General features: G+C 34.1%; 1 protein-coding gene across 6 annotated transcripts in view; it reads right to left on the bottom strand.

Moving 5' to 3' along the window:
• LOC106873190 (kinesin-like protein KIF21A) overlaps nt 1-15000 on the bottom strand; it is a 212552-nt gene that overhangs the window by 109127 nt on the left and 88425 nt on the right. For all 6 annotated transcript variants that reach the window (XM_052969487.1, XM_052969488.1, XM_052969483.1 and 3 more), the window contains exon 4: nt 14614-14796. In XM_052969487.1, the coding sequence (XP_052825447.1) occupies nt 14614-14796 (183 nt within the window). The remainder of the gene's footprint in view (nt 1-14613; nt 14797-15000) is intronic.

The following is a 15000-nucleotide window of genomic DNA, read 5'->3' as shown; positions in this document are numbered from 1 at the left end:
ACGTGAGTGCGCGTGCATGTGGAGGAGGGGCCTTGTGGTAAGAAGTTTACTTCCCAATCACATGGCTTCAGGCTCAGTCCCACTGCATGACACCTTGGGCAAGTGTCTTCTACTACAGCCCTGGGCTAACCAAAGCCTTGTGAATGGGTTTGTTAGAGAAAAACTGATAACACCCTATTGTGTATATGTACATACATACATATGCATGTGCTTATGCTTCAGTACCCTCACCACCAGACAGCTGGTGTTGGTTTGTTTATGTCCTTATAAACTGAGCAGTTCATAAAAGAAACCAATATAATAAGCATTAAACTTTAAAAAAAAAAAAAAGTACTGGGATTGATTTGTTTGATTAAAACCCTTCAAGGCGATGCCCCAATATGGACACAGTTCAATGAATGACATAGATAAAAAGGCGTATATGTGTCCAATCCATGCCAGCATGGAAAACAGATGTTAAATGATGATGATATAAAAGAGTTTGTGTACAACAAATTCATGTCAGATAAAATGGCAATCGCACATCAGGAAATGAACACAGTGTACACTAATCCTAGTCTGATGTTTTTAGAAAATTCTTGACTTAAATTTTAGATGATTATATACATACAAGTATATAACATATTTGTCGCAAAAGAAAACAAATCCCATGACAGCAAAAACAAAATCTAGCTGATTTCTCTCAAGATATTTCTAACTGTCCTATATGCATAACAAATTTTGTAGATGCTGAGGGAGTTAAGAGGAAGTTAGAAATTCAAGGATAGTCTAATCACATGTCAGTGAATACTTGTTGACAGTAAGATGACATGAATTCCCAGGAAAAAAAAAAAAAGTAATAGTCGTCTTTCATTCTAAAAATGTACAAGAAACCACTTGTTATATATGAATAAATAAATTTTAAAAAAATAATAATATCATAGCCATCGTGATAAAACAAGAAAATGTTTAGATAAATACCAAGACTGCTAAGATAAATTTGATTCCTTAAAAAATATGACACAGAAGTACGTTTAGAATATGTTCAGTGTCACCATAGTAGGTAGGGAATTAATAAACCTTCCTTCTTAGGTTAGTATTCTAAAATAACAATGTCTAATTTTCCAGCTCAGCTTTAAGCATTTCCTGCCAATACTGACAGAATACTAGGATTTCAAGCGTGTATCTTTTATCTTTCACTTGTCTCAGTCATTTGACTGTGGCCACACTGGGGCACTGTCTTGACGGGGTTTTAGTCAAATCAATCTCAGGGCTTATTTTTTTAAGCCTAGTACTTATTCTATTAGTCTCAATTGCCAAACTGCTAAGTTACAGGTCGTAAACACCAACACTGGTTGTCAAACAAGGGTGGGATATAAACAGACACAAAAACACATACATACATACATACAAACTATGGGCATCTTTCAGTTTCTGTCTACCAAATCCACACACAGGCTTTGATCAGACCAAATCTATAGTAAAAGACTCTTGTCCAAGGTACCGTTCAGTAGGACTGAACACACAACCATGTGGTTGGGAAGCAAGCTTCTTAACAAACTGCTATGCCTGCACCTAGAGTAAAATTTTGTGCTTAATTGATATTAAATATTTATAGACTGATAAGTTGCAATGAGTAACATAATTTCATCACACTATTTGACATTCCAGGGTTAATATCAGTAATATTCTGGTTTCAATTCACTATACTATCTGCGAACATTGGCCTTATGTCTCTTGAAAGATCTCAGTTTTATTAGCATATTACTCTAACCAAAGGTTGGCATGTTTGTACAAAATTGGTTTGGTTCATGCTCTACGATGGATGCAACACCCGATATTTTGGGTGTTTTAGTAATTTTATTTCTGCTCAAAATTCTCTAAATCACATTTTCATGACATGTTCATTTTTCAAATGTAAACATTTCACACAAATTATCATTAATATCATTTTAATTTATAAGAATGAAGACTGGGGAAAGTAATGTAAACATGAGAATTCTTCTACTTCCTATGGCCACATCAATTTCAGCTATAGTCTGTGTATATCCTGGTCTCTAGTGTTTTTTTTTTGCTAAATTGCTGCATTTTACAAAGGTTCCTTCTTTCTTCATATACATGTTTTAGTCATTGGACTATAGTCAAACGGGGGCACCACTTTGAAGGGTTTAATCAAGCAAGTAGACCCCACTATCTTTTTTAAAGCTAGGTACTTTTTCTTTTGGCCACTTTTTTCTGAACTACCAAGTTATGGGGACAAACCAATGCCAGTTGTCAAACAGTGGTGGGGGACAAGCACACGCGCACATGCACACACACAAACAAAAACAAACACACACGAAGATGCAAACACACACACACATGGTGGGCTTTTTTTCAGTTTTCATCAACCAAATTCACTCACAAGGCTTCATTTAGCCTTGGGCTACAGTACAAAACACTGAACCTAGAACAATGTGGCTAAGAACCAAACTTCTTACCACACAACCATACCTGTGCTTATGATATTGAGATTTATTTATTTTATTTTGTTAACCTATCATGAGTGAACAGAAAAATATGGCTACCTGCTCAGAGATGAAAATGATAAAAATAACATGTCTAAGAAAAAGAACCAAATGCCCACAGGTGCAAGTGTGGCAAGAAACTTGCTTCCTAACTACATGGTTCTAGGTTCAGTCCTCTTTTGTGGCACCTAGGGCAAGTGCCTTCTATTATAGCCTCAGGCCTACCAAATGTGAGTGGATTTGGTAGACAGAAACTGAAAGGAACCTGTCGTGTGTGTGTGTGTGTGTGTTTCCTCCCACCCATCATTACTTATCAATGTTTGTGTTTACATTCCCATAACTTTGTGGTTCGGCAGGGAGACTGATAGAATAAGTACTAGGGCTTAAAAAGTAAGTCCTGAGGTCAAATTGTTTGACAAACCACTTCAAGGTGGTGCTCCAGCATGGCTGCAGTCAAATGACAAAGAAATAAAGGAAAAAGAGCCTGATGCGGCCTCATGGCTTGCCAGTCCCCAGTCAAACTGTCCAACCCATGACAGCATGGAAAACGGACATTAAACGATGATGATGATGATCTGTATATAGACATGGTACCATGTATTTTGATATTTGAAAAATGTTATCCCTTACCAATAAATACAACTCAAGTAAAGGTTTCTACAATATAAATATAAATAAAATACAATATAAATAAAGCTGTAAAATTGCTAACAGTTAAAACCAACTTGAAAATACATAAATACAGAATAGTATAAATATAAAATTGACAAAATTTTAAAACTGATTTCATAAAAACTGGTCAATTCTCTATTTATTCATCACCAATAACAGCAGTAGAGTTGAAGCACAATTTATCTGTTAACCTTTTGGAATACACCAGATTTTAATAGCAAAAGATATGAAGTATGTTACAAACAAAGAAACTTCATTCTTTTTCTAATGCAATTAGCAAGAATGAATATATTTTTGTAATGTAATCAATTCAATAATGTATTTAATTTAAAAGGTGAAAAATAGTTTCTCTTATTGTCAATTAAGTAATACATTACTCTCAACAACTAGTTAGATTAACACTGAAATAATATCTAAAAGCAATAGAATTTTCCAATTAAAACAGTAGTATTATGATGGGAATCAAGTTTTAATATAGCATCGTTTGTCGTTCATTACACTAGTGTACTGTCAAAAGTCTGCACTGCTATGTGAATGACAAAGACATTTAACTCTTTCATTACATTTCTGTTCAAATGTATTCAGTTTGGGTCAATTTTTAAAATAATGAAAAATTTACTAAAATAGCTCACTATGAAGTTGGTGTTTAGGACATAATATGAATTGTTGATGGAAGGTTTCCATTTAGATCATTTTAAAATTGAGAGTTTTAAGAACCTGTGATAGTATCAGGCAGGTTGGTATCAAAAGGGTTAACATTTAATGTTGTAACTCTTCAATTTAACAAAGCACAATCTACGATGTTATTCAGAAGAGTGAGAAATATATTTTTATATTTAAACAACAGATGAAGTACTTAAATGAATATAAAGGACTTCAAAAATTTATAAATACCAATCCGTAGAAGAAAATTCTCCACATTAGCTACACAAGAAGGCTTTCACTTCAAGTGACAAAAACAATTTTAGACTGATCTTCACTTTTGTTGTTCTTACATTTGCTGCCTCAGAAGATATTCTTATGGCTGCAACTATTTTTGAGACATAAAATGTATTTTGCTTTCATAGATCATGTTTTGCTTAATATCAATAATCTTAATCTGAACTTTCAAACAGAAATAGAGGAGTCATAAATTAAGGAATCCTATTAATTTTACTAAGGGGATTCTCAGTTATTTCATTTAGAAATTTTGAAACTTAATTATTATTAATCTTATTTTTTGCTTGTTTCAATTATTGGACTACAGCCATGCTGAGGCACTGCCTTGAAGGGTTTAGATGAACAAATTGATCCCAGAACTTGTTTTATTTCCAGCATGGTACTTATCTAAATTATGGAATAAGTTTAAAAAAAAAAAAAAAAGCTTACACTGGCTGCCAAAGGACACAAACCACACACAATAAGTTTCCACACAGTTTTCAAATACCAAATTCATTCACAAGGCTTTGGTTGGCTTGGGGCAATAGTAGAAAACTTGTATAAGGTGCCATGCAGTGTGACCGAATCAAAAGCCACATGATTGCAAAGAGGGGTTTCTTAATTAGACAGTCATGCCTATATGAGCCTTTAGTATATCTCAGGAAAGTTAACATTTATTGTAGTATCACTGCCAAAAATATTTATCCAGAGAATTCAACAAAAATTTCTCAAAGAGAAATGCAGGAATTTCATGTAAGTATTTTAAATTTCTATATTTGCCTCACAAAATAGATGTTTCATCAGTTTTTATCTGGTAAACTGTTTGCAAAGTTGCAGGTGATGTTGGACCCAACCAATGTTATAAAATAGCCAAAATTAATAATCCAATTTTTTAGGAAATTCTCCAGTCTGGTTCATGAAGAACAATTATGAATAAATGAAGAACAGAAGGAGCTGATAATGCAAGATCAACCATCAAATACAGAAAAATGTCAGAAAAGTTTTGCTTTTGACATATCTCAAGAAAACAGCAGTAACAAAAATAATTTTATTGCCAAGATTTATGATTAACTTTCTTTCAAAGTTTCATTCTTCAGCAAATATTGTAAGAGTTTTGTCTTCACTCAAAAACAGTCACTTTAGTGGTGTTCAACCTTTATGTTTATTCCAGTAATGATGTTATATATCTACCAAAACACAGAATTGATATTTTCTGCAAGTCAAGTTGTCTCAATAAACTTGACTTGTCTTAACACAAAAATAGTTTCAAACAAAACATTACGCATCAAAAATAGATTGGTATATAAAACTGCTTTCTGTAATGAAATTTAGAGAGGATATATCTGATTTCCACAGTAAAATGGTTAAGCTGATCTAAATCTCTTCGAGATATTAATGTCTGAAGTGGAATTCACTACAAAAGTTTTGATAGAACACAAGAAGAAATGGCTTAAGGAGGCTCTTTATTTATTCTGGGTTCATCAAAGCACATGAGTTGAAACAATGTATGTCAATAAATATCTTGTCAATTATATAGTACTCGCTGCCAACTGCAATAACCTGTTGTTCAATTGATATGTTATTTAGACCCCAAGAAGGCCTTGATCTAAGTCTTTGTCTTTTTTTTTTCCCCCTAGTGTACTCCCAAACAATAATGATCAAAGTGATGTGTGACCTGCAGGAGATTTGACTCTTACATCTAGTAGAATGAGAGAATAGCTCTCTCTCTCTTTCCATTAGGCCAACATAGCATGCTGTTTAGCCCCAGGTCACCGTGAATGGGCAGAACTATGATCAAAGGTATTCCAGCTGCGATCATCCCATTGTTTTGAGAGTATGGACTACATTATCAAATGTGCCATTTCCCTATTTAAAATAGCAAGATGTGAGATTTAAGGGAGATTTGACAGCTATATCTAGTAGGTCAAGCAGGTGGAGAGTATGTCTGCGAGTTGGAGTTCATAATGAGAGAGAGTGAGTGAGTGTAGTAGCAAGGGAGTAAAAACTATTGTCACTTGGTAAGACAACATACTAGCTATATAGATTGAATAAGAAAATTTATGTGGTTACACATTAGAAGTGGCAGCCAAGTTTTTCATATAACACCCTACTGATTTTTAAAAAAGGAAGGACACCGTGGACATGTGGTCCTAGATACATTATATCTAAAAAATAAAATAGAATAAACAGAGCTGGAACACCAAAATTATGTCTGCTGAATCAAAACTGACCATGAGCTAAATAAATTGTCTCATTAAAAACTGTTACAGTTGATGAATGTCTGAACTGGCAGAATCACTATTGTGCCAAACAAAATGTTTAGAGCAGCATTTTTTACTGGCTTTAAGTTCTAAGTTCTAATTTCATCAGGATGGATTTTGCTTTTCATCCTTTTGGAGTTGATAACATACCAGTCGAGCATTTGGGGATCAATGTAATCAACTAACTCTCTCAACCAAAATTTCAGGATTTGTGCTTATATTAAAAAAAGAATTCTTTTTGTATTCATAATCACACATTTTGCAAGGAATATTGTTGTTTAAACCCAATATAGTCCTGATGGGGCAGCCACTATCAAAAGTTATCTAGCTGTAAACATCAACTGTGATTTTGGAAGTCATTATGGTTCTTTTTTCTTTCTTTTTTTTTAGTATCTACAACTTCTTTTTAAGAGGAAGACTTTAGTTGCTATTCCTAGCAAGTTGAATGACTACATACAGACTGTCATTGGAGTTTGTCTGAATTCTATAAATTATCATCATCAAGACAAGCAAACTGACAATCATGAGAACATTGGAAATAATGCCTTGTGGCATTTATTCCAGCTCTTTACATTCCAAGTTCAAATCTCACCAAAGTCAGTGTTGCCTTTCATCCCTCTGGGGTTGATAAAATAAAGTATCAATTAACTACTAGGATCATTGATACTGACTTACTCCCTCTTTTGAAAATTGCTGGCCATATGCCTAAATCAGAAACCATTCTCATTAATATTATTATTAAGGTGGTAGAATCATTAGTAGATTTGACTAAATTCTTTGTAGTATTTCTTCTGGCATTACATCCAAAGTTCAAATGCCACTAAGGCTGACTTTACCTTTTATACTTTCGGGATTGATAAATTAAGTACCAGTGAAACACTAGGGTTGATGTAATTGACTAGTGTCCTCCTTCAAAATTTCAGGCCTTGTGCCTTTAGTAAAAAAGATTATTATTATTATTATTATGAGGGTAAATGGCCTAGTGGTTAGGGCATTGTACTCACAATCTAGTAATCATGATTTCAATTCCTAGACTGAGTGGTGCGTTGTGTTCTTGGGCAAAACACTTCATCTCGTACATTGCTCTCCGATCATTTTGACACCTGACGCATGGCACACCGTGCACATGTTCAAGGCCACATTGATTTGATGGAGAGAGTGAGTTAATGTGCAGAACAAACATTTGATCCCTATAAACAAATCATTTGTGCAGGTCGTTCGGCAAAAACTAAACACACACAGGTCATCTTTGACAGGAGGGTCCATTATTATTACAATTAAAGCTTGAGTTACAAAAGAAAAAAAAATTTCCCTGCGTTGAATGAAATACCAGCATGAATTAATGAAAAATTCCATCATTATACAGTATTATTAGAAATACCACCACAGACTTGAGAATTATCAAACTAGTTTCTCCACACCAGTTTAGAAACCTCCTTGCTGAATACAAGATGAAAGGAGACAACATTATAGCATCTTTTATTTTATTAAATTATTTTTTCTGGGTTACACACGTGAAGCAAAATAATTTCCTGTAAGTCAGCATATATATTATCTTTCATCCACTGCTACAATAACAAAACCTGTTAGACAACAAAAGTGAATTCATCTAAATTCCTCTAACAGTTGGGTTATGCTTAGTGGTTTCTCTGATTATGTTCACCCCGCCATTCCAAAAGAAGTTATATAAGTTATATACTGAACCTGAAAGCATGAGGTTGGGAAGCAAACTTCTTAACACACAGCCATACCTGCACTTTATAATGTGGATCATCCTAGTCTGAATGCACATGCATTTCATATATGAAAGGCTTTTAGCTTCCATCAACCAAATTTCACACACAAGGCACTGATCAACCCATGGCTATAGTGGAAGAAACCAGACAGTAGCATTCAAACAGTGAAAACAAACTCTTAGCCATATGGTTCCACTGTGTGCATATGCGTCTCTCCTCGGTTAAACTTATAAACTATTTTATCTTTTACTTGTTCCAGTCATTTAACTGCAGTCAAGCTGGGGCACAAACATACATAAGACACACACACACACAATGAGCTTCTTTCAGTTTCCATCTACCAGATCCACTCACAAGGCTTTGGTCAGTCTAAGCGTAGAGTAGAAGATACTTGCTCAAGGTGGCATACAGTGGGACTGAACCCAGAACTATATGGTGGGAAAGCAAACTTCTTACCATGCAGTCACACTTGCATCTACATTCAAGTTACAACACAAATATTTAATAAAAAACCTTAACCCTTTTAATACCAACCCTGTTGAAACTACCTATACTATAAAGTTCATAATCAAATTACAACTTCTACCAAAATTTCATTTCATTGTAACATTTAAGATTCTAGTTGGTCAATAGCATAATAGATAAGGCTACAGCTATTTTACTAAACCTTAAAGTCTTGAATGCATTGAAACTTAATTAAATAACATAGGTAGTCTGTTAAAAATACAATCACAAAAGGGTTAAAATCTGCATGGGAGCAATTTGAAAAACAAACAAAAAAAATCAATATAAGTACCACCAATGAGAGCAATATAAGAGGTGTTAAGGAACAAACAAAAGAACATTGGTGAGCATCATTAATGACGCAGATATGAGGGGTGCAAGGGAATAGAAACAAAGGACTAAATCATAGTATTTAGTTTTGTCTCCTGTATAAAGATCTCAAATTCCAACCAGATCAGCATAACTGTTCATATATTCCAGATCGATAAAATAAGTATCAGTTATTTATTGAGATCAATGTGACTACATCTTACAAAATTTGGTTCTTGTTTAGTTCCTGGTCGGTCTTGATTAAACAAACCTATGATCAAAGTGTTCCACCTGTCACTATTCCTTCTGTTTTTCCCCCCCGCAAGTAGAGTATTTAAACTACATCATCCAAAGTGTCCTTCATTTAAAACAGTATAGTGTTAGATGGTAATTCAGAGGACATCCATTTGCTATTTCAAGCAGATCAAGTCACAATGTACAGGTCTCTTCTGTGTGCCAATGTGAGAAACCTTGACTATCATTATTAACATAGTATTTATTGATATAATTATATAGTTGTATTTTGTTTCATCATAGAGGAAGAGAAGCTCACATAGATCACCATCTTTAATATTGTGGAGGGAGGGAAGAAAGGATGATTTATATCATTGCAATAATGAGTAACAAACATTTCAAAGTTACCTAACTACAAACTAGAGAGCTGGCACAAATATGGGCAAAAGAGTAGAGAACTCCTCTGAAAGTATGTTACCTAAGGGCCAGGTGGTAGTTTTAAATTGGGTGATGGGTTAACTGTTTTTTTTTTTTCTTTAAACCAGTGAGATTATATTTCCCTCTACAGTTACAGACTAAGATGACCCACATTATAAAGCACATTAAACATATCAAGATAAGGCTCCGACATCTAAATCACACATGACAGAATGATTAAAAACCAAATGCATTCAAAAGAACCAACTGCTCATTATGATCTGTATGAAATATATACTCTTCAACAAAAGTCCTACTCAAAGATATTAGATAAAATTGGTATAATTTCTATAGTCATGAAACTTCATAAAATAATAACCAAATTCAAGACGAACTCCTAAACTAAGACTAGAGAACAACCTCATTTTACATAATTTAACCACTGGCTAGTCATTGGTCAAGTGGTGGATTTCACACAAATGACCACATGTTTCATACAGTTTCACTGAATGCCTCAAATTTCTAACATTTAATCAGTTTTTCACTTTCATACTCTTCTTTTTCTTCGTCTTCATCCAAATATTTCCCTCCCCTCAGCCCACCCTGTCAGTTACATTGCCCTGAACAGATGGAGACAATGTAGTGAGAATTTCCCTACATTTGTCAGTGTCAGTGCTACAATAAAATATACCCAGTACACAGTAAAGTTGTTGGTAAACACTGGAGACACAGAGTCAGGAGAACCCTTCACTTATTAAGGACATGACAACCTCTAGGGGTCCTAATGTGACATTAAAGTGGTTGGTATTAGGAAGAGCATCCAGCAGTAGATACCATGCCAAAATGAAATATACAAGTAATTCTTAGATCATACATAAAGGAGCAGTAACTCCAAATAAGAACTGACTTGACCCAGGATGACCAGTCCAACCCATGTCAACATGGGAAGTGAAAATAAACTGAGATGATGATGATGATACTGATAAGGATGATTCTGTTTGTATCTTTACTGCATAATAAAAGTTACAACCTTAGTGTTAGTAAAGGGATTTAATCCTCTGCCATTCTTTGTTGGAACAACTGTTTAATATAATTGGGTGCCCTTCCTACTGGTAATCACTTAACCCAAAAGTAGAAGTGGAACATATTGTCAATCAGGAAAACAGGAGTCAGCAGAGTTATGTGCTAACAAGAGCGCAATATAATGGCTTTAGTAAGGTCCCAATTCATGATCATGTGGTTAGAAAACCAGTTAAGAGTCCGTATTTATTTTGCAAAAATAATGAATGTCACAATGGCTGACTGAAGATCTAAAGCTTCAGGCAGTGAGCTGGCAGTAACGCTAGCACGCCAGGCGAAATGCTTAGCAGTATTTCGTCTGCTGTTACATTCTGAATTCAAATTCCGCCAAGGTCAATTTTGTCTTTCATCCTTTAGGGGTCGATAAACTAAGTACCAGTTACACACTGGAGTCGATGTAATCGACTTAATACCTTTGTCTGTCTTTGTTTGTCCCCTCTATGTTTAGCCCCTTATGGGCAATAAAGAAATAAGATTATTATTATCATTATTATTAGGGCGGCGAGTTGGCAGAATCATCAGCATGCCAGGCAAAATACTTAGCAGTATTTCCTGTATTCTGAGTTCAAATTCTGCCAAGGTCGATTTTGCCTGTCATCCTGTTGGGGGTCAATAAAATAAGTATCAGTTGAGTACCCACCAAATTTCAAGCCTTGTGCCTATAGTAGAAAGGATTATCATCATTACTGTAGTCAAATGATAGAAATGGTTCAGCACCTTGTGGGATTTAGCTATATCATTTTATATTCAAAATTTAAATCCCACCACAATCTACTTTTTATCTTTCAAGGGAAGCGACTAAATGAAGTCTTAGGCATGAATTGATGCCAACTCAAATGACACTGTCTCCAGATTTGTGACCCCAATATTATCAGGTTGAAGGGATTAATCGAGACAATACAACACCAGACGAAATGCACTGCAGTATTTTATTTCATTCTACTTGGGTCTAGTTCAAAACCTACAGAGACTAATTTATATCAATTAGTACCAGAAGTAAAACAATAAAATCTGCTAAAACCAGGGCGGTGAGCTGGCAGAAACGTTAGCACACTGGGCAAAATGCTTAGCGGTATTTCGTATGTCTTTACGATCTGAGTTCAAATTCCGCCAAGGTCGATTTTACCTTTCATTCTTTTGAGGTCAATAAATTAAGTACCAGTTGTGTACTGGGGTCGTTCTAATTGACTGCCCGCCCCAATAAAAAATTCAGGCCTTGTGCCTACAGTAGAAAAGAATCTGATAAAACCTACGAATGATCTGTTCTGTGTCAGTAAAATTGTACAAAACATCACAAAGAATTTATTCTAGTTTGAACATTTTGTAATATCAGGAATATACTAAGATCCACTTAGTGCAATTCAATAAATACTGTCCAACTTAGGTAACTCTCAGACAGGTTTCAGTGAATAGTTGAATCAAAATATGGTCTGCTCCAGGGGTTCTCAAACATTTTTTTTTCCAGGGTCTCCATTTTTCACATCTGGCAATGTTGGAGAAAACACTGTAAAATGGGTGGATGCCATCAAACAGACATTTTATGGATATCAAGACTAATGTATGATTTGTTAACTATATTTGGAAATCAAGATTTCCACAAAAAATATTTAAGTGCATGTGTGTGTGTGTGTATGTATATATACACACATACACACGCACACTATTTACTAAATTAGAGAGTGTATCATTGATAAGTTGTTGCATGTGAATACTTCAAAATTACATGCTATTACAAATCTTACATACCTCTGTAATTTCTCTTGCATATCCTGGTTTAAGAAATGTACATTAAAGACAATAGACTGCCTAAGTAAACAGAAACAGTGGAGGATTTTTTCATCATGTTTATTTTGTAGGCTGGTAAACACATGGAAAATATTGCACCCTAAAGTTTCCCAAGTGAAACTATTTACTAAATACATATACAAGCACACAGTAGCAAATTTGCAAATTAATTCTCTCTGCTCAACACTGGGAAAGCTACAAAAAGTATATACTTTGCAAATATCTTTGAAGTTAATTTTAATCATGTATTATTAAGAACCTCTTATAAAAGAAATAATGAATCTTAAAACAAAAATGAAACAAGTTATTTCTTGAATGAGTTTACACTTATTACCACAACACTTTTCAAGTAGCCAATACTAGACATACACAATGATTCATTTTCACTAGACAGCTGTGAATCAGTAACATGTCTCAGAACAGAACTAGAGAAATAAAGAAATGAATCATCACACTGAATGATATGAATATTTCTAAAAGTGTTAAATTGTAAATTACTGTATGATGAAACACAAAGCCTGTTAGTCTTCCAGATTGTAGATTGCGACAGATGTAAGTAGATAAAAAAGACAGAACAATTATTTTCTCCTCTCCAAAATAAATACCCAAACAAATTATTCCAACTTTGACATCAACAGAATTACTGTTACTTATTTTATAGACCCTCTGAAAATGAAAATGTTCATCTCAGCAAATATCTAAACTCCAGTCCATGATACAAAAGATTATGCTATCATTCTCAACATTTCAACACGTTTCCCATACTGTTATGGGTTAGACAAAGCCCTTACACAACGTACTGCTCCTAGTTGTAGTTTCTGATTTTTTTTCTGTGCCAGCACCCTTGCCACTTCTTTTTTGATGCATTATTCTCCCTCCAATACATTTCATCAATATTGCAACATTTTTATTCACCCAAACACTCCATAGTCCATGCCTGTGCAGTTATCTCTCAAACCATACATTCACTGATGTAATACTCAACTGTTCACTTGGCTTACTTAATGCTGCTCCTGTCAAGTAAATTTAATGTTATACACCCAATAGAACAAACTCTCTTCCTTCTTCTGTAGCTTCCATGCAACATCCACATTCAATGTTCCCAGCTATCATACTATGCAGTATAAATTCCTTACACACAGTCTATATAGCTGACCTTTCACATAGAGACAGCAATCTTTATTTCTAATGGAGGCAGCCATTTCATGCATTCCATCCACCTCATCAACTGTTTTTGAATTTAAAGTATTCAGTTTGATGTTCCTATCTGTGTTAAATATTCACAGCTTTAGTAGCTGGAAGAACTTGTAGTTCAAGTATAAGGCTCTATGTACATTCAGACTTTTTTAAAAATGAGAAACAGTTAAAGTTGATTGACTTTCACCACCTTTCCAATGCCAAACTTGAAGGGTTTAAAACTAAAATAAGGAGTAAAAGACTAATAATTTTGGGCACGCTGTTTAGCAATCTAGTGTTCATCAATTTACCTAATTCCTAAGAAGTAGTCATTTTTTAAAATATTAAACAGCAATTATGAAAATATTAAAATGTTATTGTTTTGTAAAAAAAATTGAAGTATGTTCTTGAACAACTCATTATTACAATTGACACATTGGCTTTCATATGAAGTCTTAATTTTGAAACAAAGCCAAAAATTCTAAGTGAAGAACACAAGTGATTACATTGATATCAGGATTTAACTGGCACTTATTTTATTGCCCCCACCCCAACTGGAGAGAGATTAATTCACAATGAAAAGGAAATACAACTAAATATTGCAAAACATCCATCACATGCCATCAACTGTGCATAAACTATTAAGGTCCATAGTCACATATTTAGGTGCAAAGCATAATAAATTTATTTTTAAACTTGGGGATGGTCATTTTTTTTTTTTGCCAATTAAACACACACATTCATATTATTTGTAGTAGATATGCCTGTCAACGTTCTTTCATCGCACACTCTGTAACCTCATCAGTGACACCGTCCCAGGTATCTCCTCTTGTCCTTATTCCATTGTCCTGTGGTAATTATCTATCTGTGCATGCACTTATATGTGTATGTGTTTAGTGAGTGTGTCTTGTGTGCACGTGTAAAGGTTATAATAAATTTAATGAAGCCTAGCGCAAAGGGTTGTTTTTTAAAAGCTGATCTGGGTCTAAACAATATATCAAAAACATTAGACATGAAAATAAAATTAGTCCTTACCTCCATGAACTGAACAGAAACTTTAAATGTAGGTGGAGGTTGGTTATTCTCCATAGCTTCTTTCTTGCGTTTGTCAATGCCACTAAATAGATGTCCAATAGCTCGAGGTATTATGCCAATATCTTCTAGTGGGACATCCACATCAAATCCACTCCCCATTGTATATGTCTTGCCAGAACCAGTCTGAAAAATATTGTTTGTTGTTTATAAATTTTTTTTAGAAAATCTCAAACTTTAAAAGAACAGCTTTAAAATTAAGACATCAATACATTGAATTGTTTAATTTCATTACAGACACACACACACATATATATATATATATATATATATATATATATATACATACACACACACACATATATATATATATATATATATATATATATA

The sequence above is a fragment of the Octopus bimaculoides genome, chromosome 7, assembly GCF_001194135.2.
Source record: "Octopus bimaculoides isolate UCB-OBI-ISO-001 chromosome 7, ASM119413v2, whole genome shotgun sequence".
Classification (NCBI taxonomy): domain Eukaryota; kingdom Metazoa; phylum Mollusca; class Cephalopoda; order Octopoda; family Octopodidae; genus Octopus; species Octopus bimaculoides.
Note: the sequence above shows the minus strand (reverse complement) of the source record. Positions and strands in the feature narration are given on the sequence as shown.